This window comes from Apium graveolens, chromosome 11, assembly GCF_009905375.1.
Source record: "Apium graveolens cultivar Ventura chromosome 11, ASM990537v1, whole genome shotgun sequence".
In the NCBI taxonomy this organism is placed as follows: Eukaryota; Viridiplantae; Streptophyta; class Magnoliopsida; order Apiales; family Apiaceae; genus Apium; species Apium graveolens.
In genome coordinates, this window is record NC_133657.1 from 201,615,822 (window position 1) to 201,642,503 (window position 26,682).

The 26,682-nt window shown below is 32.6% G+C and overlaps 1 protein-coding gene across 1 annotated transcript; it reads left to right on the forward strand.

Annotated features, from left to right (window-relative positions):
• The first annotated feature begins 17,834 nt into the window (after nucleotides 1-17,834).
• On the forward strand, nucleotides 17,835-22,901 carry LOC141697649 (eukaryotic translation initiation factor 4E-2-like). The gene is made up of 5 exons (XM_074502142.1): nucleotides 17,835-18,198; nucleotides 20,311-20,476; nucleotides 20,548-20,673; nucleotides 22,439-22,504; nucleotides 22,629-22,901. Exons 1-5 carry the CDS (start codon nucleotides 17,912-17,914, stop codon nucleotides 22,677-22,679), a joined length of 696 nt encoding a protein of 231 aa, XP_074358243.1. The 5' UTR covers nucleotides 17,835-17,911; the 3' UTR covers nucleotides 22,680-22,901.
• Nucleotides 22,902-26,682: the final 3,781 nt, after the last annotated feature.

The following is a 26,682-nucleotide window of genomic DNA, read 5'->3' on the forward strand; positions in this document are numbered from 1 at the left end:
GTGTTGGAGCTTGTTGTAAGTGGCCATATAGGTGATTGCAGTTGCAGCAGAGCTTAAGAACTTTTTACCTATCATCCGGTGCCATACATACTGACGCATAAAATGCAATTATTTTTTTAACGCATAGAATTGGTAAAAAAGTTTCTACTTGAATATCAAATAATGAAGTGTGGCATATGACCGAAATTAAGTATGTTAGATTAGTAACTGAAGGTATATTTATATACTACATATACATTTTTATAGATACTAAATTCATACTCAGCTTCTCATTTCCAAAAATGCTTTTTTGTACTTTGTAGGTGCTAGGCTGTCGGCTTCAATGATTAATGAGCTGAGGGGCGGACCCGGGATTTTAAATTTATTGGAGATGGGATAAAAAAAAATTAACGTGATTTCAATGAAAAGATAAGCGAATAAACTAGCATAAGGGTGATCGCGATGCGGGCGGTTCGACTTTTTTCTCAAACCGCAAACTAAATCATATATAAAGTTTGATCAAATTTTCAAACCGCATCCGCATCATGTAACCTAAAAATCGGTGTGGTTTTTCCGGTTTATTTATTTGATAAAAAATAATATTTACATATAAATATAATAAAAATTTAGCTAATAAAAAAACTAAAAATAAAATGTTTTTGGTTGAAAATAAAATATGTGGACAATTTGTAGTACGTAAACTAACATTTATAACACAAAACTATAATAAATAATAAATGGATCACTCAAACTGCATTCATATCATAAAAACTTAAAACCGCATTTTGTGATACGGTGTGGAGGGGTGCGCGTAGTTTTTACGGTTTATGTGAATTGATAATCTCCCCTAAACAAGATTTTAAATCAAAATCACAAAGTTAAGCTAAAACTAGCAATGATATAAATTCAATATCTTTAAAATTTAAAAGAGAGGGACAAAAACTATATGTTCCTTTATGTAATTTTTTGGGTTTAGTACTTCCACATCCAGAATTTAAAATAATTTTTTACTGTCGTGTGTCACTCTTTTCACACTGACACCATATCCAAATTAATAAAATTATGCATTCATATTTAATATGGACATGTTTAATTTAATTAAGTATTGACAATTACAATCAACTACTTGTACTAAAATTTTCCCATATGTAATTATAAACAAAACTTAATAATTACAAAGAAACTAAACAATCCCAATTGATAATATAATTAACAAACTTACATTGATATTAACGGGATTGTTTTTCTTCTAGAACCAAGAGCATTAGCGATAATCACGTGTATATTGGCTTTGATTTAATATATGTAATGGGTCCAATTGTGCAAGGCTATTTTCTTAAATTTGTTGGGCTTAACATGTATATAAGTGGGGCTTATTAAAAATTTATCTGGGCTACATGCATAACAGGCCGGAAGTAGTATTAGATATTAGATGTACCGAGAAAATTTGACCTGGGGTGGAGTCAACCCTAACCCACGGTCCGCCCATGAATGAGCTTATGTGTCTTTGAATTACCATGCAAAATTTTACCTTTGTTCGTTCAAATTATTGTCAAGGGTCCTGGGTACATGTTAAAAGAACCCATGTTTGAAAACTCTGCATTCTTTTAGTTGAGTAACTTTAGATATTAAGAAGTAAGGCTTAAATCATTTTGATGTCACCTTATAGTTTCTTTTCCTTCAATCATTGCTGTGTTTTGCTTATATATTGCTTTCTTTTACAGTTCATTGAATATAAAACTGAGCAAGGCACATGAAATATTTATACTCCAGACATGCTTTGACCAATTATTTAAGGTGGAAAGTCCATGAGAAAATCCAACTAGAACTTTTAACGGTATCAAGTTTATCTGTTTTTTCCTCATTAATTGATTGTTTTTTTAAAAGAAGAATGCAAGTGTTTTATTTTGCATAGTGTTCACTATAACCTGCAAGCTGCATACAATATTTAGCTTTTATTTTCTTGCAATCTGTAATTTCCTATGTTGTACAATAGCTTTTATCTAATTCTGCATTATCTACCTTGCACTATACGGGCATTATTATAGATGTATTTATGCATCCTACAGTTGTATCTTTAATAATTCACATGGGTCGAGTTTTTTTATGCATTATACAATTATAATATTTGTAAAACAACTCTAACAATATCTGTATATAGGCTCTTGAGTCAAATTTTGAAAAATGGAGATAAAATTTCTCTTCAACAAGCTCCATGTCCCCCTCTATAACATTAGGAGCTTCGAATGTTTCCTCACTTTTAGGAGGGAATCCCCTCAACTATTATTATATTATATTTTTCCTACCTGTTATTTTATATTTAATGAATGAATATAAACAGGTAATTTAAAGAATGAATATAATTTCATGAGACTAAAAAGTCTTATTTAAAAGACTAAATTACCCCCATTTTTAATATTTATATAAAAGATGTGGTTTATGGGAATCGAACTCAAGTTATTTCATTCAATTATACAACCTCTTACCACTACACCATATTGTCACATGTGTTTTTTATCAACTTACCTGTTTATATTCATTCTTTAAATATAAAATAACGGGTAAGAAAAATATAATATAATAATAGTTGATGAGATATTCATTTCTTAAACTGAGGAAATATTCGAAACTTTTAATGTTATAGAGGGGACATGAAGCTTGTTGGAGAGAAAGTTTATCACCATTTCTTCAAAATTTGACTCAAAAGGATATTGTTGGAATTGCTCTTAAAAATATTATAATTGTGTGGTGTATAAAAAAATTCTAGAAAATGCTCGCACGGGTATTATGCTAGTTTATATCTGATTGACCAAACTAGCTATCAAGATATGGTTCTAAAATTTCATGGGGCCAATAGCGGGCAGTGTGACACCTCTAACTGATCAATATTTGGTGCTTTGAATCCTATATGCAGCACTGGTGCGAAGATGGAACATTGAGACGACTAATAAATTTGAAAGTGGAGATGATTGAAAGATTATTGTATTTTTATTTTATTTTTATCCTTGTAAACTAACTGTTTATGATCAACATAATGTTATTTCTTTTAAATTTTAAAAGGTAAATTATAAATTTTAATTTTAATAAATTTAATTTATGTTTGCAAATAAAAATTAAAGAAAACACATTTATCTACCATTACTATAACGACTCGTATATTTTTGTATTATTTAAATGTGTAATTGTTGAATAATTAATTAAATAAAATATGTTTATTGGTTTTGGCAATTTTGCGATGTTTATTATTAGTTATGTGTGATCGTTGGTGTTCGAGTATCATTTGTATCATTCGTTGTAAAGCTGTGCTGCTTTGTTTTTATATTTAAAGGTGATTTTATTCAAGATTTATTTTCATAAATACTTGGGTTATCTCTAAAATTATTTTTATTTTTTTATAATTTTATTTATTATTTTTGGGATTTTATAAAATTTTGAAATCAATATTCCATTATTATTTAGCCCTGAATGATTTTCTGATTGTATATTAGTGTAAATTCAGTATTAAATTTAGAAATACCTCAAAAATCATGAAACTTATATTTTATTAAATTTGGATTATTCTGAGAATTTTAAAATTATTTTGGAAATTTTTGAGATTAATTTCACCCGCGCCTTGATTCGTTTAATCATAAATCGCGGGTATAAAGTGCAATTCAAAAATAAGTTGAAAATTATGAAAAATTTATTTATAATAATTTTGAATTATTTGTGATATTTTAAAAATATTTTGGTAATTATTCGAGGCTTATTCAACCGTAAGTCTGTTCGTTGAATTTCGTAACGCGGATCAGAAATTAGGCAATTCGGGTAGGAAGTATACGTGTCGACTTTTTATACCATTCGATATCAGATTAAAAAAAAGAGAATGAGGGGAATAAAAAGCAACAAAAGCACAGAGTATAGATAGGGGGTTTGCAATCGGGGGGGGGTGCTTAATTGGAAGGTCCTGGATGGATTTCCTTCTTCTTGTCCTTCCTTTCCTCGTTGCTCCCCTGCGATTCTCCCTTATTCCTTCTTGTATCTATTCCATGTTTCTCTGCGGTGGTGCTGCGGTTTCCGGCGAATCGCCGCTGTTTGCCTCCTGGTTGTCCCGGTATATATATATATATATGCGCTTATGTGTATGTATACGTGTGATGGTTGGGTTTACTTATTCTATATTGTTGCATGTTGTATGTGCATGTGTCCGATTGTGTTCCTGTGTCGCTTGATTTGTTTACTTTCTGGCTGCTGCTGTTTTTTCCGGCCGACAGGCCGTGCGTGTGTTGTTTGGCTATTTCTTAAATTTCTGCTGAAAATAAAAATAATAATTGATTATTTTGATGAAATTATTTTTGATGCAAGCGGGAAATTATTATTTATATGCGAAATTTATTAGAAAACCCGAATATAATCGGACACCAATAAATTTTGCCGCCGTCGGCGATGAGCCTCGGCTAGCCGACGGTGGACTGTGATGACGCGATTCTGAGTGTTAATTTAATACAAATAAATAAATAATAAATTTATAAATTTTATTTTATAATTCTCAAAAATAAAGGTAGCGGATAAATATTTATTTTCGGGATTATTTAGATTGAGTGATTGGTTTGAACTGTGATCGATTGGTTGTTGGTTGTGATTTGACGTCAAATTGTTTCGACGGGTAGTCCGATAAAAAAAAGGAGACGTTGCCCGATTTTCGAGAAAACTATTTTCAAAATTCGGGAATGAATCCTATAAAAAATCGGGAATGTCAGTCAACATATATACTTTTATAATTATAAATAAATATCGTATGACCCTACTTTCATATTGTGATAAATGATTAGCAACCCTATATTCTCGAAGCGACGGGTATATGTATTTTCCGAATATGAGTACAGAACCGAGTCTTGAATGCGCGAACCCTAATTGTTGCGTGTGTTATTATAATACGTGTATTTACGAGTCGGGAATTGTTATCGTTGGGTAGAAGTGTTACCGAGGATATGTCAAGCATACCTGGATGTCTAATATAGAGTAGTTCGACTCTGTAGGTTCTAATCGGAAGGCCTGAAAGTTGACGTTGGACTAAGGTTAACCTAGTGACCAGTCGACCTGCGCAACGAGGTTCCAAGCGAAGGACACGAGCGTTGAAGTCGGATCTAGGGCAGTCTACTAATTAGGTGATAAAGTCCGAACGTCCGAGTCAATCCAAAATCAATCAGTGATAGTTGTAAAGCTCTGCAAGGCAATTACCCCTGACCATTCTTTTATGGTTTAGTACGTATAAATAGCTAATGTTTTAATCTCGTAATGGAACAAAAATGTTTTAAGTTACGTATCCCCCGTAGTTATAAATCACTGTTTTAAACCTGTTTTAGGGAAAAGTAACTTCGAAAGGTACCTATCTCTAATGAAAATAATTTGTGAACCAGTTTTATGTGTGCTGTTAAAATGAATGGTTTTGAAATAAGATAGGTACAAGTATTTTGAAAACTGGATAAAACGATCAGATATGGGATACATAAGGGCCAGGGGGCCTAGTGAGGTTGCGTAAGAGGCTAACTCGGTTGCGCGCATTTCATAACCAATTAATCCAGCAGGTCAGAGACCTAGCTAGTCTCTGAGTTCCGGAACAGGTGTATGGGATGGCAGTTGGAGCCGTCTGGTGTTGATAGCCTGATCAGCTGTCTTCACATATCCATTACGTATCTGATTTGGTTTTGTGGTTCCCGTGGCGGAACAAGTAACTTATACAGTGGATTGGAAATGAAAATAGCATGCTAAAACTGGACTCTGGTATTTATACAAAGCACACAACTGATGTTATTATTTTACAAAGCATGCTAGTTGTTGATATCCAGTTTATATATGTTTTTGCTTATTTTGTAACAAGTTATAATTTCTGTTCCGATAATTGTTTTATCGTAAATTATTTTACTTGTTATTCATATAGTGGTATTGCTGAGCAATTGATTGCTCACCCTTGCAGAATGTTTTATATATATGTATTACAGATTCGTAGGAGACTCTTCCGTCGTCGTCAGGGCAGAGTTCCAGTTCCTTTCGTACCAGACTCCTCTGAGGTAGTTGTGTCAAACCAAAAATGGTTCGTTAAATTGCTGTATTAAGATAGTATTGTTCAGATCGTTTGTAGTAAGTTGGTTTTGTGATAATTGTAATCTAAGTCATACTTAAACCTGGAAAGATCTTGGTAAAGGGTTCGTGTTTACGGTTTACTATTGCAGTGGATTATATTATATTTATTATTGTTGTTGATGTTGATGACGTCAATTCCTGACCCCGGGGTTGAGGCCGTCACAGTTGGTATCAGAGCTACAGGTTTGAGTCCCTGATTTTGGTTAGGGATAGAGTCAAAAGAGTGTTGAAAGGTTTATATAAAGGTGTGAGTCAGCAACTCAATCAGAGAGGAGAGAGTCTAAGAGATCCGTAGGGTTTCGATGGCGTAACCCTGACATTTATTGAGGACTGGCTGGAACTGCCCTAGCTTTTAGTATATCTCCCTCGTAAATATGTATTAATGGTAATATTCGGTAGAGGTTTCTAGTTTTCTCTCTTGAGAAAGTGAGTTTGATCGTGAAAGTTCAGTTTATGAGCAGACCCTTGATGTGTCGGCTGAAGAGACAACCATATTATCCCTAAAGATTGCATTTTCTGTGTCAAGGAATATTGCGGGACCGAGTATGCGACCTCGGTGAATTCAGAGGGAATGATAGTAGCCAGCGGCAACTATGACAACCAAGTTTCGTAATGTATGTGGATCAGTACTGTTCTTTATATCTTGAGCCCTTTTATGTATTTCTTGGGACACCTTTGGGTTCCAGAGTAATTGTTTACCATCTAATAAGTTGTTTATTTTTCTGTAAGAAATTCAAACTCGAAGCTAGCAACTTAAGGTTCTGTTGATTTATTTTCCCTTCCTGTTTGTGAATTTTCAATCTAAACATTGTTTCTTCCCTTAGTGATTCTATCGGGTGATTGGGGAAAACAATGCATATGATCAGACTATTTGTCTGTGTGACAAAGGGTCTGGTGGGACGCCACTAAATTATGTGTTGTACATTATGCGGTACTAAGACTGGCCATCTTATGTACTTGTATGGTTGCTCTCAGTCACATTTATATCTTCTTCATCTTTCCTTCCTTTATGATTGATTCCTTGATTTTGAAATCCCATGGCAGTAAGTTTGTCAGTAACCTCTATAGTTAGACAGTCCTAATAAACCAAAGTTGACTGTTAGAAGGGATAGAAGCTTTATATCTGGTTGCTACTTCAGAAATGAAGATAGTAGAGAGGATTCAGGATGCAGTATCGAAGGTTGCAGTTTAGAAAAGTTAATTCAGGGAAGGAATGGTTGGTTGAAATTTGGACAAGGGTGCCTAGTAGAGTTCAGCATTCCTTAAGTTTGACTTGACTTACCAGGTTACTCCATGTAGGTTGTGGCTGATATAGCCAGCCAAGTCTTGTTGTATATTAGATTGGTTTAGTTGTGGTATTAGAATAGTGGTGGGAAGTTAGTCAGTTGCTGTTATATGGAGGAGCCATGCTACGGTGTTTAGTTTCTTTATATTTCAGTGTCCCTGTACTGTTGTTGATTCTGCTACTATCATTGTTGCTATTGTTGCTAGTGCTGTTAATCTAGATCTCTTTTATAAATGGACCCTGATATTAAAGACAGGGATATCCTGGTTGGGGAGCATTATCCTCATACAGGTGCACCGTTTAAACGGTGATATCCTCTGTCAAGCATTCTTGTTATGATTTGAATAAACTTTTCTTTATATTTCAAGAAAATGCCACCCAAGAAAGTTACCCAGTCTAAAGAAAATAGTAGTAGTTTTGCGGAGGGTCCCGCTATAAATGAAATTCTAGATTTGTTGCGCCAGCAGCAGCAACAACAGTTGTAGTCAATCCAATAGGTTCAGTAGCAACAACATCAGCAAAGAGAGCCAAACCAAACTACTAGTTTCAAATCGTTTCAGTCTGTTAAGCCCCCATAGTTTAAGGGCGAAGTGGACCCTGTTGTTGCCAGAAATTGGCTTAAGGTAAAGGCATTTACCCTCACTCAAGTAAGTGATGATCTTAAGACAGATTATGCGAGCTATTTTCTTAAGACTGAAGAAATTATTGGTAGGAATCCACTCTTGCGTTGGAAAGAGAAGGGCCTGTTTCTTGGACGAGATTTACAAAATTGTTCTTGGAGAAGTATTTTCCAGAGTGTATAAGGAATCAGTTGGAAGTCGAGTTTTTAGAATTGAAACAAGGTGAAGGAAGTATGTTGGAGTATGAGGCCAAGTTTACGGAAATTGCCCCGATTAGTTCCTGAGTATGTAAGTACGGAGACCCAGAAATCGAGGAGATTCCAACAAGGGTTGAAGCCTGAAATTCGCGATGGAGTTGTGGCATTGCAGCTCAAAACATATTCTTCCGTAGTTCAGGCCGCCCTGGTAACTGAAAGTGATTAGAAGTTGGCCGTTAGGGAAAATGGTAATAAGAAGAGGAAGTATGAGGGTGTTATCGATAAAATGGATCAAGGAGAATCTAGTCAGGAGTTCTAGAAACGGTTTAGCCAGAACAAGAATCAAAGATTTAGGAGACAGAGTTTCTCCCAGGCCAGGTCATTATGCGTCGAAAGGCAATCTAGAAAATCCAGGAGTTACTTGTTATAATTGTGAGAAGGTTGGGCATATTGCAAGCAGTTGTGGAACAGTTACTCAAGGTACTACATCCCAGGGGCCAACATCCAGCACAACTAGAGGCAGAACCTTCAAAGTGACCAAGAGATCGAACGCCTAGGACTCAGACGTAGTTGCAGGTGCATTTTCTCTCAACTTCATACCTGCTAAAGTTTTATTTGATTCAGAAGCCTCTAAGCCTTTTGTACCAAAGAAATGTGTAAGTAAAACGAATTTGATATTAGAAGACTTAGGCGAGCCTTTAACAATAAAAGTGGTCAATCAAGATGGACTTCCAGTGAGTCACCTCTGTCTTAACTGTTAACTAGAAATCCTCGAGCATTCTTTTTCAGCTGATCTGATACCCTTCGAGCTACAAGAGTTCGATGAGATTTTAGTAACGGATTGGTTGTCCTGTTATAAGGAAAATATTGATTTTCAGATTAAGCGAATTGTAAAGTGTACAGAAGCCAATAGTAAGGTAAGTTTCTAAGGGCAGAAGCAAGATAAGAAGTCCTTCCAATCATACGAGAAAAAGGAGTTGATAAGCCAAGGATATAAGGCAGATCTACCATATGTAGATATACAAAGAAGAAAGTGCTTAAGTTGGAAGAAATTTGAGTAGTAAATGAACACCCGAAGTCTCTCCGGATGAATCACTAAGATTATGCTAGATTATGGGATAGAATTTCTCATTGATATAGTAACCTGAGCCAAACCAGTGTTAAAGACTTTATGTTGTATGGCCAGCGGAAATGAAATAATTAGTTAAGCAGCTATAAGAGTTGTTTGGAAAGAGATGTGATCATACAAAATGTATCCCTTTGGGAGACACCAGTGTTATTTATGGAAAAGAAGAATTAAAGTATGAACTTATGTATTGGTTTTCAGAAGTTTAATAAGTTGACAAATATGAATAAATAACCCTACTTAGAATTGATTACTTATGTGATCTCAGTAAAGGAGTATGTTGGTTCTCGAAGGTTGACCTAAGATTAGGCTACCAACAGTTAAAGATGAAGCCTGAGATCATATCAAAGACTGAGTGTAAAACAAAATAAGGACATTGTGAGTTTCTGGTGATATTAGCTGGACTAGCAAATGCATTAGCCACCTATAAGGATTTAATGAACACAGTGTATAAGGAGTACTTGGATAGTGTAATTGTATTTATTGATAACATCCTCGCCCATTCAAAGACTAAGGAAGACCGAGTCAAACACCTGAAGATATGTCTGCGAAGGGTTGAAAAGTAGCAACTGCATTCTAAGCTTCAGAAGTATGAATTCTGGTCAAAATTGATTATGAGCTACAATTGTTTGATTAACTGCCGCCCATGCAAGGTCTATTTAGGGACAGATGTCTTAAGTAGAAAAGAAAGATTGAATATCATTAAGATTGCTGAGAAGTTGACAAAGGAATTGGAAAAGTTGGAAAAATTAAACTTGAGTACCAGAAGGTGATAAGAAGCAAATATATAAAATTACTCTCCGACCTTAACTGATGGCAATGAGTAAGAGGTTTCCGAATGTTTGGAAGCCAAGTTGGAAATGAGTACTGCCTATCATCCTCAGACGAAGGGTCAAGGTAGAAGGACAATTTAAACAATAGCAATTATGTTAGGAATATGTGGTTCGGTTATTAAGGGAAACTGGGATGCTCGTCTACCGTTATTTATGCAATTCAATCCATCAAACAAGCCATAAATCAACCGTAATAATCCGTGGAAAATCGCCACCGGCGAGTTTATATAAAATCCGGCGAAAACTTTAAAAGACAACTCCGTTCAAACCAGGAATCGTCTATTAACAAGCTATACATGAATCGATTCTAAATTCCAAGGGGAACAAAACCCACTAACTCTCAACGTCTGTTAATCCCTAAATAAGAAACCCCTAAAAATTAATCAAGAACATTCATATGAACATAAACCCTAATTTTTAAATTCGAGAATCAAACCCTAATTTGAACATGTTATTGAACTCTAAATTGATCATATGACATACCAAAATCATCAGGAAGAGAAGATCTACAACATGCAATCATCAAATCATACAAACAGTTGCTCGAACTCAAAATCCTAATTTTAATTTCAAGAAATTCGAATATAAATAATTAAATCAGAAAATACCTTTGAAATCTGCAGTGAAACTGATAGAAAATTTGGATTCTAGATTTCAATAGCTTCGTTTTGAGTATATGCACGCCAAAATCTGATATCTGTAACGCCTCCGAATTTGAGTTTGATTATGAAGAACGAAATATAGATATAGTATTTTCTCTGTTTTATAAAGATTTTACTGGTTTGCAAATATTTTTCGGTACGGAAATAATTACGGTCAAGGCTATTTATATTTACGGAAAATTAGTATCCCGTTGGATCATTCCGGATATAAAATAGTACGTTTATTTATAAAAACAGATCCAAACGGTACCGGTTTTCGGGATAATTATCCAAATCTGTACAATTTGTACTGCGGTCTTGGTCTCAGTGCCAGGTTACACGTTTTACGAGGTGATAATTATATTAGTTTAATAAAAAGATCCCGTTTATCGAAAATACGAGTTTTATTGATTACCGAAACGAATTTTGTATCGAAAATATTGTGCCGAGACCCGCACAAGAGAAACCGTACGCCGGATCGAAAAAGTCGAAACATGGAAAATGCTCGGAATATTGCAATTAGGTTAGGAAGGAGTTTTCGGAAGAGTTTCGGGTTATAAAAACGTAAAAACGGGTGAGGTCGGCTGGTTCCCGATATATAAAATAGTTTATAAATACTCGGAAAAAGAAATTATTAAATCCATAAATTTTCTATAAAATCATAAATCATCATAAAAATAATCAGGAAGATATGAAAATTATCTATATTTTATTTTGGACATATAAAAATTAAAATACTCAATTTATATTATTTTTAAACATCCAAACACATATACCACTTAACAAATAATTCACAGGATAAATACTGAATATGCATAATATTAATTAGCAAAAATAATTATACGATATATCCTAGATATTACAGCTTATCTACTGTAGCACAAACCCGAGCTTCAAATATATGGACCTTCCATTATTAATGATAAGAGATGATAAATTCCCTACATAATTAAGGAATTATTTAACAGTAGTTTATATAAGAGTCAACTGAGACTTTTCCTCGCTGCTCAGTGTTCAATGTGCTTGTCCCTTAACAACATCAGAATAAAAGGAAGGCACTGAAAAGCCAGAAGTTTACAGACCTTTCTGTGTACTTGTGCAAGCTCTTGTTGAAGCTCTGCAAGTTCCTTTTTAACTGTGCCAATGGATTTGTATTCTCGGGCCATATGGTTCAATACATCAACAACCTACACGCAACTCTCGGTGAGAAAAACCATAACTAACATCCACAAATATGAACAGATAAAATTTTATAACCCAGAGCTTCATGTATAAAACTCTAATACAGATACAATAGGCAGCTTACATGCTAGAGTCAAACCACCATGAAATCAGTTCTCATTCTAAAGTCTACATATGTATTAAAAACAAAATCGGATCTTGAACCCGTAATCCACTACTTCAGCATTAACATTTCTACGAACATTAATGATTTACCAGAATGCATTGTTTATTCGAGAAATTTGTTTGATAATCCTACACACTGAATGCTAATAATGATGTAAAATTAATTAGTCATACATTGCCCCAAAAACAAATAGAATCTAATTCAGTACCATAAAAAGAAAATAATGTTAGAAATTTATATATATATATATATATATATATAACAAAAATTCCAAATATCCAGCCATAAAAATATAAGGTTAAACTTACATTGCTCATTGCTTTAAGTCCTTTATCAAAGAAAAAATAATGCCCAAAATAAACATGAGAAAAATATACCAATTCTTGTCAACCTGGGCCTAATATCTGTTTCAATAAAAATATAATTACTTGGTCAAACACGTTATATATTGTTATTCATAATCAAGCTGTAACCAAAAATCAAGTTTCCATATATTTTGAACCGAAACCAAGCTCTAACCAAAAATTATTTAAATCTGAATCAAACCTCTTACCTAATTGAATCCTTGAACATCAAATTAACCTCAAAATATTCACGAATCTTTTTTTCAATTGAAACCCCCAATAAAAACCCTAATTGGAGAAAGCCGAAAATATTCTAAACCAATTTGCAAAATCCCGAAAACCCCTCAAATCTTGAACCCTTGAATGATATTTGAGAGAGAGAGAGAGGGTGAGAGCTAACTGTTTGTTAGAGAGTATGAGACTCGAGCGGTTCCTTTATCTTTTTGGTTAAAATTATTGAGCTGAGGGACGCGGTAATTTTGCCGCTACTAAAATTTCACTACCCGCTCCTGGATTCTATATCATTTTCATATATTTGCATTAAATTATTAATATTTTAATAACCTTGATCATTTTAATCTTAATTATGAATCATAAATTATTACATAAAATATATCTTGAATCAATCTATTAGTGAACTGTTATTTTTCAGAACATAAAAATAATTTTTACACTATATTCATTATTACTTAAAATAATTATTATTTTTAATATTTTAGTAATATATATATATATATTATATTTTAATAGTTTTTATTGTTTTCAAATTATTAGAAACGGTGTTATTTTATCAATATAATATTGTAAATCACTACAATAATATTGTAAATAACTACAATAATATTATTAAATTCTAAAAATAAATAAAACATATATTTTAATTATTATTTAATTTATATGTAAACAATTATTAATTAGTTAAATTAACAAAAAAAACATCTTTATATATATGTCATTTTGGTAACATATTGTAACTATACCACAACATCAAAAATGAGCGGTTGCGATAGATATTTGTTTAGAATGCTACTATTACACTTTTCTTTGCAACCCCAAGATCAAGGGTTGCAGGATGCAATCTATGTCGTATTGTATGTAGATGTGTCCATATCTAGTGTTAAATAGATCATCAACTGCATGTGATATATATAGATGAGTTTACCAGTTTAATTTCGAATAACTTCCAATCTTAATTGTTTAAACGTGTTCGGTTTTAATTCGACCAATGCCAATTAATTTGCGTTTGACACATTTGAATTCCTGACTTCTGATGCTATTGAGTTTCTAAGGAGAGTGCATAAGATCATGAATAAGAATATCATGAATGCAGACTCGGAAAAATTTGTTTTTTGTAGGATAAAATTTTCTATTTAATCAGATATTTCGGAACTGTTTGTTACTCGCCAATATGCGTGCATTTGTGTAATTGTTTTGATAAAATTCATTTTTTTAAAAAAATTAATCAATAAATATTTTTTTGAAACCATAAATAAATATTGTTAAATAATTATATCATAATCTTATGACTAAATTATAATTTCCGACAAAAATTTTAATATTTTATTTTTGGGGAAATTACCTAAAATACCTATGTTTTTAAACTTATTTTAAAAATTCAAAGTTATTTTCAAAAATACAATTTTTTAAGTTTCATTTTGAAAAATACAATATGCAACTTCCATAACCTTGTTATGCAACATAATTTCAAATTTTGAAAATGTTGATCTTAAAGTTACATCAGTTGCTTTTCAAATTTACAACCGAATCAACTTTAATATCAACTTAAGAAAAAAGTGGCATAACATGACGTAGAAGTTGCAAATCTCTTCTATATATAATAAGAGAACATGGTGATAATATTGATGAGATTAAAAAGTCTCATTGAAATGACTAATTTACCCCTGTATTTTAAATTAATATAAAAGAGGTTGTTTTTGGGAGGGATTGAACCCGAGACTTTACATTCACAAGCACATCACCTTACCACTACACCACACTGTTACTTAAGTTTTTTTAGCATACACATAATATGTGAGTGTCGTAAATAATGACAATTTATTTAACTTTAAACATGATTACTAAAATATTTGTAGAGTTGGTTTTGAACAATTGAATTTGAGATATAAAGTTAAGTATAGTATATAAACGAATCATTCCCTTATTTATTAAATAATTTTTAATTTGAAAAGTATGTCTCATACATTTTCAATATATACTTTTTAATAAAAAATAAATTGTACATATAAATAATTTTTTTATATGTTGAAAAGAGATACACTTATATAAATAATATATGTGTATAACATATATTCGATTTATTCGAATTCAAAATTAGAACTTGACCAATTTTTCAAAAAATACTCGAAATTTAACTAAACTACCTGCCCGTTAATACCACGTCACTACCTTGGTTTAATTTGAATTACGAGTTTGACTAGAAAATTTTACCAACAAATTTTTTTTTTGTGATATGTTATGTTGGTAAAAATTAATATCTTTGAAATCTTTATAGAATCAAGTCAATTGATATTATGTATCAAAATTACTAGCTTCAAAATACTCGAAATTTTGAAAAAATACTTGAAATTTGACTACATGGCCGAGCCGAAAATACATCATCACTATCTAGGTTTAATAAATTTAAATTACGAGCTCGACGAGAATATCTTACCAATAAGGATAAATTTTATAATATCTTATATTACTAAAAAAATAATATTTTGAGGTCTTTGTACGATCAAGTCAATTGATATTATGTATCAAAATTATTAACTGACTGGTTTTACATTATTACATCTGGAATTTGACCCAATATTTAAATATATTTAAAATTTGACATGAGATGTCACAAACTCCGTTAAAACTACGAAGATATACTAAAACGATTTATTTATTAATGTTTCACATTAAAAAAATTAGGTTTAAAATATTATTCAATGATAGTGAATTTATAAAGAGGTGCTCCTAAAGTCTTATTTTTTATTCTCTTTAGAAAAAATTAAACTACAACTACAAAGTAAAATTAATAACTTTCATTAACATGTTATTTGAAAAATGGTAAGACATTTGATGCTTTTTCATAAAAAAAAATTTATTTATTAAATTATTAAATTATTTAATTAAAGATATATTACATTCAAATATTTGTAAGACAAATCCTAAATTTTATATTATTCAATTTGACATGGTTATTATAAGTAATCATGTACATAAAGTCCGTATTTTTTTGTGGAGTTTTGGAGTTCAAAATCCTAACTTTATATTACAATCCAATCTAATGGTTAAGATTTTATGTTTCTAATAATTTAAATACTAAAACAATAAACTACATGATATAAACGTGTGTTATGGTGTTATATCATTAATGTTCATCAAGTTGAATATTTACGTGTTCTATAACGTGAATACGTATATTCTTCAAACTGATCGTGTTCTATAAAATCATATGTTATGAAATGTTTAACTTGTCAAATGTATAAGATTTGCAAGATATTTATTAAAATTGTGATATTTGTATAACATGATTCACTTTATAATACGTTTTATAAAAAAATTTATACTATTTTACTTGCAGAACATATATGAACTCCCGTACTGAACTAAAAACTATGACTCAATAGAACTTAACTCATATATATATATATATATATATAAGAAATTTGAAAAATTATAGAATTCAATATTTTGAAGAAAAAAATAAAATTAGCAATAATAAATTTATAAAATAAAATATTTAATGTTGGATTGTACAACTATTTTAAATTATTTGAAAAAAGGTTAAAACTATAATGTATTTACTATTTGATTTAATCCATGTTATGCTATTTAAATAAAAAAATAATATTAGTCGATATTTTGAAAGGATTAACAAGTTCATCTAATATTTTAAAAAATTCATCAAATTGAAAACATTTAATTTTAGAAAAATAATATACAATGTTATCAAGTTATCATAAATAGAAATATTAGAATCATAAATTAAAGAAACTTTAAAATGATTTGAATGATAATATTAGTACAAATTTATCTTCAGATTTTTGAAAAAAAAACTTCGGAATATCAGTAGTTAGTCTTGACGATATATGAATTATTTTTATGTCAGATCCATGACTGATGCTCTGTTGAGTAAAAGTAGACATTATTTGATTGTCAGTGTTACTACTACTACGATATATAAATAATTGTAATTTATTTATTAGATAATTACAATTTTTGAATAATCATAAAGACATGTTATTTGAGTAATTTACTGAATAACAATTACATATATACATGACCAAGATATCTAACATATAAATAAACGAGACCAACATAATTTACTCAAAAATATAATAAATAATAATTTACAAACATACACACACTTGTGACTTTATCTTTATCAATATTAAGAGATTCAACTTTGATGGTATATTTCAGAGTTATTGATATATATACTAGAAAAAAATAATAAAAATCTTTTATGTTATGAAAATAAGAATGATAAATTAAATTTAAGTTTTTTTTCAATGTGCTAAAAACTAAATAGATTATGTCAATTTTAATTTATGAATTGGCAATAATATGACATCTTATAAAATTAACTTTGTATAATAGAGATGATTAAAAACTAAATACATGGCGGAGATCAAGTTTAGTTAATGAATTAAGACATTAGCAATGATATTAAATCAACATAAACATTGAATTAAAGAAATAACATTTTTCTTAAAAAATAAACTTATATTAATTGAAGTGTAAATTCTACTTTATTGAATATTACGATTGCAGGTCTTGACCACTTTAATTATGCATTACTAATCATTTTAAATTAAGTAAGATAATTGTAAATTAGTAATGACTTTAGTAATAAAATATCTCATTACTCCAGGTTTATTTGATTAAAACTCAAAGAATTTACTCGACTCTGCAATATACATATATGTTATTTTTTCGTTTCTTTTTATACACATATTGACAATATTTGATGGATTAACTACAATCTTTTTCTTTTACACGTACAGTGACTACCCAGCTTATATTTATTTAGTAAATACAAATTAAACGACACAAATAAGAAAATAAGTATTACAATTAATGAGATATATTAAAAACGTTAGGAACGTTATTAATGTTTTACATGAAAATCATACATATTGGTTGATACTCAACTTGTATTTAATATGTTTTAGACGTTATACAATATTTATCAATAAGAAAACGATCAAAAATTTTACTAATCTAATTGTATGATGTACAAAAAAATCTAGAAAATGACTCGTGACTCGCACGGGTTATTACGCTAGTTGTATTTTTAAAAATGAAACGCCCAGAGTAGCCCTGGTGTCTTCACATTCTTGTCCGGCCCACACCATAACAGGCCTCTAACCCATTCAATAAACACACAAATACACACACTTCACTTTCGTAACCCCCAAAATGGCGGAACAGATGGAAGAGCTCGAAATCGAGCAAACAAATCAAAACAACGCCGTCAAATCTAGAACTCTAAACGATGACGCTGACAAAGACGATCTCGAAGAAGGCGAGGTCGGTGGAAACGACGACGTTTCGTCATCAACGAAGGCTTTAGAAGCTGAAATGCATCCTCTAGAACATTCCTGGACGTTTTGGTTTGATAATCTCTCGGCTAAGTCGAGACAAGCTGCTTGGGGAAGCTCTATGCGCCCTATTTACACTTTCTCTCATGCTGAAGTGTTTTGGAGGTATTTTTAATCTCGATAAATGAATAATCTCGATAAATTAGTCATTTTTATGTTTTTATGTTTCGTGTTTTCGATAAATTAATACTCTCGATAAGTTTGTTATTTCAGAGTTTTAGCATTTCGCGTTCTCCATGAATGACTAGAATTAGGTTTTACGATGTTTTAATATTTCGTGTTCTGGATGAACGTATAATTTGTTATTTCGATGTCGTATTCTCGATAAATTAGTGATTTTGGCGTTTTTATGATTCATGTTCTTGATAAATGAATAACCTCGATAAGTTTGTTATTTTGGTGTTTTAACATTTCGTGTTCTCGATAAATGAATAGAATTAGGTTTTACGATGTTTTATATTTCGTGTTCTTGGTGAACGTATAATCTCGATACATTTGTTATTTTGGTGTTTTAGTATTTCGTGTAATCTTGGAGAATTAGGTTTTTTGATGTTTTAATATTTCGTGTTCTCGAGAAATGGATTGTATTGATAAATTTGTGTTTGGATGTTTTAATTTCGTATACCTGATAATATGTTATTTAGATGTTGTGTTGGGGGTTCGGGGTATAATAGCTTTAAAATTTTACCGAGGTATAATATAAAACTAGTAATCTCCATGTTTTGATAGATTTATTGGTTAGCTTTAATAGTTTATAGAGGTTCTCGATAAATTAGTAATTAGTATTTTATGTGATTGGGATTTTATTGAGGAGTTTGAGCTACGTTGTTCAAGTAAATGTTGATAATGAGGTGTTCGGTTAAATTTGATGTGTGACGAGTGATTATGTAGGAGATTTAGTTGTATATGTGTATGCTTTATGTTATTGATTGAGATTAAAGTGAGAATGAGAAGTTTGGTTAAAAATATGTGAGTGACTAGGAAGCAAGGACACGGGTGCGGGAGTGCGAGTGAGTAGTGCGGGGATACGGAATTCGACAAATATAAAAATATGGGGATACGGGCGCGGTGGGACACGGGAAAGATAAAGAAAAAATTCGTATATATTTCATGTTAAACATAATAAAATTTACTAACAAAACCAGAAATTCCTTGAAAAATGAATCAAATGCATCATTTATTAATCTAAAACACAAAAATACAAGTAAAATCTTTTAGTTTATGCAAGAATGAATACGATAATCAATACTTATGTAGTATATAATAGACATGGATACTTAATTTTGTAACTGTAGTTTGCTGAAATAGATTTTAACTACAATTTCTAAAGATAAAATTTCATATTAGTATCATCGAAGAATCCGTGTGTCCGATACGGGGTTACGTGTGTCCGAGAATCCGACACAGGGACTCGGCAACGACCCAAGTGTCCCTGCTTCTTAGGTGAGTGATGATTATTGAGTAATCTGTAGTAGTCTAGTGTGTTTTGTTGAATACAGAGATTGTGTTGTTTGGGATTTTACAGTGTTTTATTTACTAAATACGAGATAAGGGATAGATAAGGACATTTGAATAGGAGAGGAAATTACGTTAGTTTTGTTCTTGTTAGAGTGGAATAAGCTGAATTAAGTTGAGTGTACTAGAAGATGGTACTAGGCTAGGGGTGTACACGGAATTAACTACTAGCTTTGATTATTCGAAATTGAAAAAAAATTGGAGCACAAAGAATTATCTGGCCAAGTTGCTTATGTGGCAAATATCATCTATTAACGACAAGTTTGCAAAAAAGGCCCTTGTGCTGTATGGGTTTTGACTGGTGCTAGTTTCTCAAATAGATCAATTCAACCTTGCCTGATATGCCAAAGAGAGATTCAGAGGGAGAGTCATGCTAAAAATTTATAGTATTTGGTATATTCAACTAATGATATAATTTGTCTTGAACTATGCAAGTTTTACACTCATGACTCAACTGTTAAAAATTTAACATGAATGCATTTTTGAAGAACTTATTTGAGTAGAAAATATTCTCAATTGTTAATTTTGTTTGTTAATCTTGATTAAAGTATCTATTGGTTTCTTACTTAATTTTGAAAATGATTTAACTATTTTGCAAATTATCTCGGTTGGAAGAATAAGTGCTTGGTCTTTAACTTATGATTTATCATCTCTAGATTAGCTTTTATATCTGAATGAGTGTGCCTTTTACTTTCTTTGAAGCCTCTACAACAATATACACCATCCAAGCAAGCTGACCCCTGTGGCAGATCTGTACTGTTTTAAGAATCATATTGAGCCAAAGTGGGAGGACCCTATTTGTGCTAATGGAGGAAAGTGGGCTGCTACCTTTCAGAAGGGGAAATCTGACAATGCCTGGATGTCCTCGGTAAGTGTAGCATAATTTTTTAAGAGAAGCTTATGTTTCGGTTTTTAACTATTTACATTATTGATTTATAGCTGCTAGCAATGATTGGGGAGCAATTTGATCATGGAGATGAAATCTGTGGAGCAGTAGTCAGTGTCAGAGCCAGGCAGGAAAAAATATCTTTATGGACCAAGAATGCTGCAAATGAAGCAGCTCAGGTAACCGCTTCAACTTCACCTATAAATGTTTTAGGCCAGACTTAAATGTTATTGTTCAAGTGCTGTTCTAATTTAGCAAGTGAGAAGATTGTTTTGTTTTGTATGGAATTAATTTATTATGTATATAGTATGAGGGGGGGGGGGGGGAGGGGGGCGAAGGGAAACGGACTCTTGACATTTAATAGCACTAGGAGCTACTTAGACACTCGATGATTCTCCATAATCATGTTATCTTGTGTCAAAAAAGAGCTTTGAATTCCGATGCATATACGAGGTTGGTGCAGCGTGTTTTATATTTCTTCACTCTGTTCATCCATATACTTGAATTACTTATATGTTTTGGTACCTATCATGTTTAAGCAAATATATTTTATTCTTACTTGTAAGGGGAAAATTATAATAATCCATAAAAAATAAGAAATTGATTTTTAAGCGAAGTTGAAAATGGAAGACAGGGCGTTGTAATGCTAGAAGGTCTTGATTTTTAAGAAGGGCATAAATTTTAGGGTGGTCACAATATTGTAGTATGTAATATTTTAGTCAGGTGCAGGATACTTGAATAGATTTGTGATACATATATGTTGGGATGTTTTTGTAAGCGTATTATGCACTAGGCTGTTACCTCTTTCCAATTTAGGTTAACAAAATAGGGACTTGGGAACAATTTATTCTTTTTAATAAATATGTTACAAGGACCAAGGACCATTTAATACGAGACTTATCAATTTGTTTACCCTTCCTGATTATTGATTATACTATTCCTCGTTCCGTTGCGACCCTGCGTATATGCATATCTAGGATTATAGAGATAGATGCGTATAGAGTCCTGTGCAGTTTGGCTGCCTTGTTAAATGGCTGATTTTGTTCACGTATTCTATATGATCTTTCAAACATGAAGATATGAGGGGTGATAATGCGAATTAAGGCTAATTAGCATTTCTGGAAAAATGTGAATCAAATTCTCCTACATAATGTCCCCGGCCTCAGACAAAAAATCAGTCTAAAGCTAAAAGTAATACCTGTTTGACTATCTCCATTAATAAATTTGACCAGTGGAGTGAGACAAATAGTTGAGCTTGGCTTGTTTATCTATTTATGTAGTTGTTGCAGTCTGGTCTTCAAATTAATTTTTTTAGCTTAAGCACGTGTTTTATGGCCTTTGCTCAATTTTGCATGGATTAAGTATTAGAAGATATAGAAATACGGTTGTTAAGACTGTATTAACATCTCCAAGGATAGTCAGAGAGTGATTCTTCTGCTTTTCTATTGCCATATTCTAATTTTGTTCTTTTTTGAATGTTATATTAGATTTTTTTTTTCTTTTTAATGTATTATTGTAAGTGCTGGTTTTTCTCTTCGCTTAAATCGAGTTACTGTAAATATTGTTACAGGTTCAGGATTGTGAAGTCTGTATTTTACTACTTTTAGGATAAACAAATTGTTGGTGAACCTAGTGATATTGCCTCACTTTTGCAGCAGTTTCTGTATGATATCAGGCTCCAAAACAGTTCATATAATTTTATTATTTACATGACCTCGAACCTTACAAAATCTTTGTATCAAGGTCAAATTGTTTTCATTTGTAAGTGTGCACGAACAGATTTGACCTCAGGCTTGGCTTATATATTAAAATGTGAGCTTGAGCATGTTTTACCCAGCTGCGCTCAGCTTGATATGGTCAAATTACTGTGTACTATGGCGTCTGTAATGAACTCCACCCTCCTTGGCTTATGAAAATTTTATTATGTTTTCTTGTTTTTAACAGTTAAGTATTGGGAAACAGTGGAAGGAGTTTCTTGACTACAATGAGCAGATAGGATTCATATTCCATGTATGTACAATTACATTCTTATTTCTATAATCGGCATTCATGTTCTATAATTCTAAATCTGTTGATTTTTTCCTTTGATTTCTTTAAATTTCGGTATTGAAATAGATGTTCCATTCTATTGTAGGATGATGCAATCAGACTCAACAGAAATGCTAAGAATAAATACACTGCATGAGTCACATGAAAGCCGGAAGCAGAAACTATTGTTAGAAATTTCAATTTTATGATTAGATATGCTTTCAGTATCCTATCTGAGTTTCGATGTCAGTATTTTAGGAACTAAATTTCTGCTTGGCAGCATATACTGAACTGCTAACGTTGTGAACATGCTAAATTAGTTTATCTTCTTATGTTAACCATTATGCTGTAAATTGCAACTAATTTTGTTTCACGCTTATGATATGTTCTGAGAGTATTCCTGGTGAGCCCAGCTCCGAACACCTTGAGATTTCAGGAGAATCAGTAACTTTACAGTTTCATTCTATTATACCTTTTCTAAGTAAATGATTACAGTCAGAATTGTCATGTTGTGGTGCTTTGGGTGGTGACCCTGAACTCAAGACCATACTCCAGTGCTTCTCTGGTAATTGCTATGCCGACGCCAATAGTCGGCAGCTTTTTTGGATAGTAAACTCCGCTAGTCAACTGGCATTAGATTAACGATCTTGTTTTGAAGGATGCCCTGAAATTGAATTTTACGTTTTGTACGAGTTTTAACAAGTTCGTGATCCTTACTTTTATGTGACATTGCTCTTTTTGAGTGATAATGACCTGTAACAGACTTTTATACGTACATGTTCTTTTGGTTGTATTTTCGTGGTCGGGGTTCAAGATTAATGAAAACAAATTTACTTTAGTTTACTGCATCATATGGCTGGCATGGCAAGAAAACAGGACAAAACCGACCGTTAAAAACGGTCGGTTAAAGGGTCATAACTGACCACAGGGGGTGGTCGGTTTTAACCTGGTTTTAGCCTGGTCGGTTATGACTTTTGGTCGGGTTTAACTCTCATAACCGATCAACACTGTGGTCGGTTAAGTGCCTGGGCATTTTACTGAAATGTGGGGTAACTGTGTACACGTGTCGCCACGTCACTGAGTCATAACCGTCATAACCGACCGTTGGTGGTCGATTATGTCTATTTTTAAAATGTTGACTGGAACTCATAACCGACCGTGGTCAAAGTGTTCACATCGGTCGGTTTTACACCAGAAGCTGACTTAAATGTCATAACCGACTGTCCTAAAACCGACCGCCCTCTAAAGGAGACGGTCGGTTTTATGAAGAAGGTGGTCCGTGATGTCACCTGACGATCGGTTTTCTGGGTTTTTTAATGGTCAAAAGAGGTCGGTTATGCCTATTATCGGTCGGTTTTAAGGTCTGATTTAAAAAAAAATTGCTGGTTTTTCTGCAGTCCCTGTATACCAAACCAAATCAATACACAAATCTAATCCAATTACAACCAAAACAAACAACAATGATAATCATTAAACTATACTACTCAAAATCATTCGCAAAAACTAGTAAATTTCACAATTAAACCATAGTAATTAAATCCAACGCAAACATTCACAAACTCCGATAACCGGAGGATTAAACCGTATCATTACATCATTATAAGCAATTCTAAATAACCGACAAAGTATCAAATCATCACAACGTATTATATTACATCCCATAACCATCAAATTACAATAGTCTTAAAACCGATCAATGTAATCTAATTCGACAAATCAACATCGGACGATTCACCGCCATCACCGCCGTCATCAACACCGCCATCACCGCCACCATCATCAAAGTCCTCATCATCAAAGGTCTCATCCTCGGACGTGTAATCCTTATCGACTTCCATAGCACGCCGATTGTTTTCCTAGATACACAAATTTAATTAAACTAGATAAAAAGAAGAAACAAAATTTACATGTGAATGCAAACAAATAAATAAACAAGGTTAAAAATTATACCTCCGCAACACGAGTTTCTGTCTTTAGGACGATATCTTCAATCAAGGAGCCCACGATATGCATGATCTCGCCACCGATAAGGTTATTCCATTGCAACCTTTGGCTAGGATCGGAGGATGGATCCGAGGCCTCGAGAGCGGTACGTGCGAATGTAGCTATTTCCGCATCGGAAAGTTGGCGAGCAAACCGATTTGGATTAGCACGGATCTCCGTAAGCACATTTCTCACGATGACAAGATATACATTGTCGGGGATGGCTTCACGTTATCTCGGAGCGGATGAGGATGAGCCGGCTTCATTCCGTGTGGAATCTCGGTACCGGGTAGGAAGTGTAGGCAAGAGATCGGTGGCCCGAGCATTGGGGAACTCCACCACATAATTTTTTTTCGGCTTTGTACCTTGGGGGACCTCCAAGGCTTCCATCCACCAATCCCACGGCTCATCCCGATCACCCGTTTGTGTAACCTCCACAGGCATGCACTCGAGAATGGTGGCATATCGTTCCTACAAATTCATTTAAAACAATTAACGATGCATTTAAAATCAAATAAAAATACATATAAAATCACATATAAAAATGCATTTAAAATCACATAAATACATATAAACTCACATATTAACGATGCATTTAAAATCACATAAAAATGCATATAAAATCACATATAAAAATGCATTTAAAATCACATAAATACATATAAAATGACATATTAACCTTAATTTAAAATCACATAAAAATGCATATAAAATCACATAAAAATGCATTTAAAATCACATTAAAATACATATAAAATCACATATTAAAGATGCATATAAAATCACATAAAAATGCATTTAAAATCACATTAAAATACATATAAAATCACTTATTAAAGATGCATTTAAAATCACATAAAAATGCATATAAAAATAAATAAAAATGCATTTAAAATCACATGAATATACATATAAATTCACTTATTAGAGATTTTAAAATCACATAAAATGGTCATAAAAGCACATAAAAATTACCGCAATACGCATGGCGGCCGGTGTAGTGTAGACGGGATTTTCCGGATCGGATCCAACTTTCCTATGACATTTATTCCACACCTCGAGTCTCGACGGCTTTTTCTTGTTTTTGTTCGTCATTACCTTTCAAAATATTAAACAACTTATATTAGCATGTCCTAATAATTAGTTGATTATATTAAATATGGTGAACATGTATGTATGTGTGTGTGATGGAATATAATAATATTACCTCCCAAACTTTATTAAATGACCTTGCACCGGCACTATGCAATCTTTCAACTTGTTGTCGGTTGGTGGATCCAACCGATGACCGGTGCAAGTGTCCTTCGTTCTTCTCCCAATACTCCAAAAGAACCTTCCAAAAACGAACGGACCAATAAGGCGGCTTCAAAGACAACTTGCTCACGCCCTCCTCCCTTACTTTTCGCTCCACCCTCTTCTTAAGCTTGTTCAAAGTCCTTTTTATCGTCACTTTAATGTGATCTTCCACAATTTTTCGGGACTTTGAACGTCTTTGCCCCTTAAGATGCCTATAATATTTCTAAAATTGCAAAAAAAAGAAAAAGAGGATAAATGCATCATACAATCAAGAAATAAATGAGAAATACAAAAAAAAATTAACTTACTTTAAACTCCTCGACTCTTGCATTCAACCAACCCGGTGACGTTCTTCGATATCGGTATAAGTGTAACGCCTAAGAGGCCACTTCTCCCGAATCATGGCCAAAAGCGTTTTCTTAGCCGTATCATCTTCAATACTATATTTAAACAAAAGAAAACAATAAACATTAACAATTCACATAACAATATTGAACAATGAACCAAAAATATAAACATATAGAATAATGCAATTTAAAAACTTTTTAACTTACTGTCCATCGGAGATATCAATGCGATATGGCTTCAATGGCGGTTTCTCTGCATATATGCCACTCGAATGTGATCGAGGTCGCCTTCCTCGCCATTCTCGCTCCTCCGCATTTGTCATGTGCTGAGTCGGATCATTCGGGTCCGAATCCGAATCCGTCAGCTCATTCCGCAAATTCACGCTACATTTGCCCTTACCCTTGGCCTTGGCCTTACCCTTGCCCTTTGTAGTACTAGTGGCTTTGGCCTTGCCCTTGCCCTTGTCCTTCTTCCCCTTATCCTTCTCAACATCCTTTCCCTTCCCTTTCCTCGCCATTGCCAAAACAACGAGG

Coding starts and splice junctions, on each gene's coding strand:
- LOC141697649 (XM_074502142.1), top strand. CDS start 17,912: ATGGCGGAACAGATGGAAGAGCTCGAAATCGAGCAAACAAATCAAAAC. Junction 18,199..20,310: donor CATGCTGAAGTGTTTTGGAG/GTATTTTTAATC, acceptor CTTTCTTTGAAG/CCTCTACAACAATATACACC. Junction 20,674..22,438: donor CTGCAAATGAAGCAGCTCAG/GTAACCGCTTCA, acceptor TGTTTTTAACAG/TTAAGTATTGGGAAACAGTG.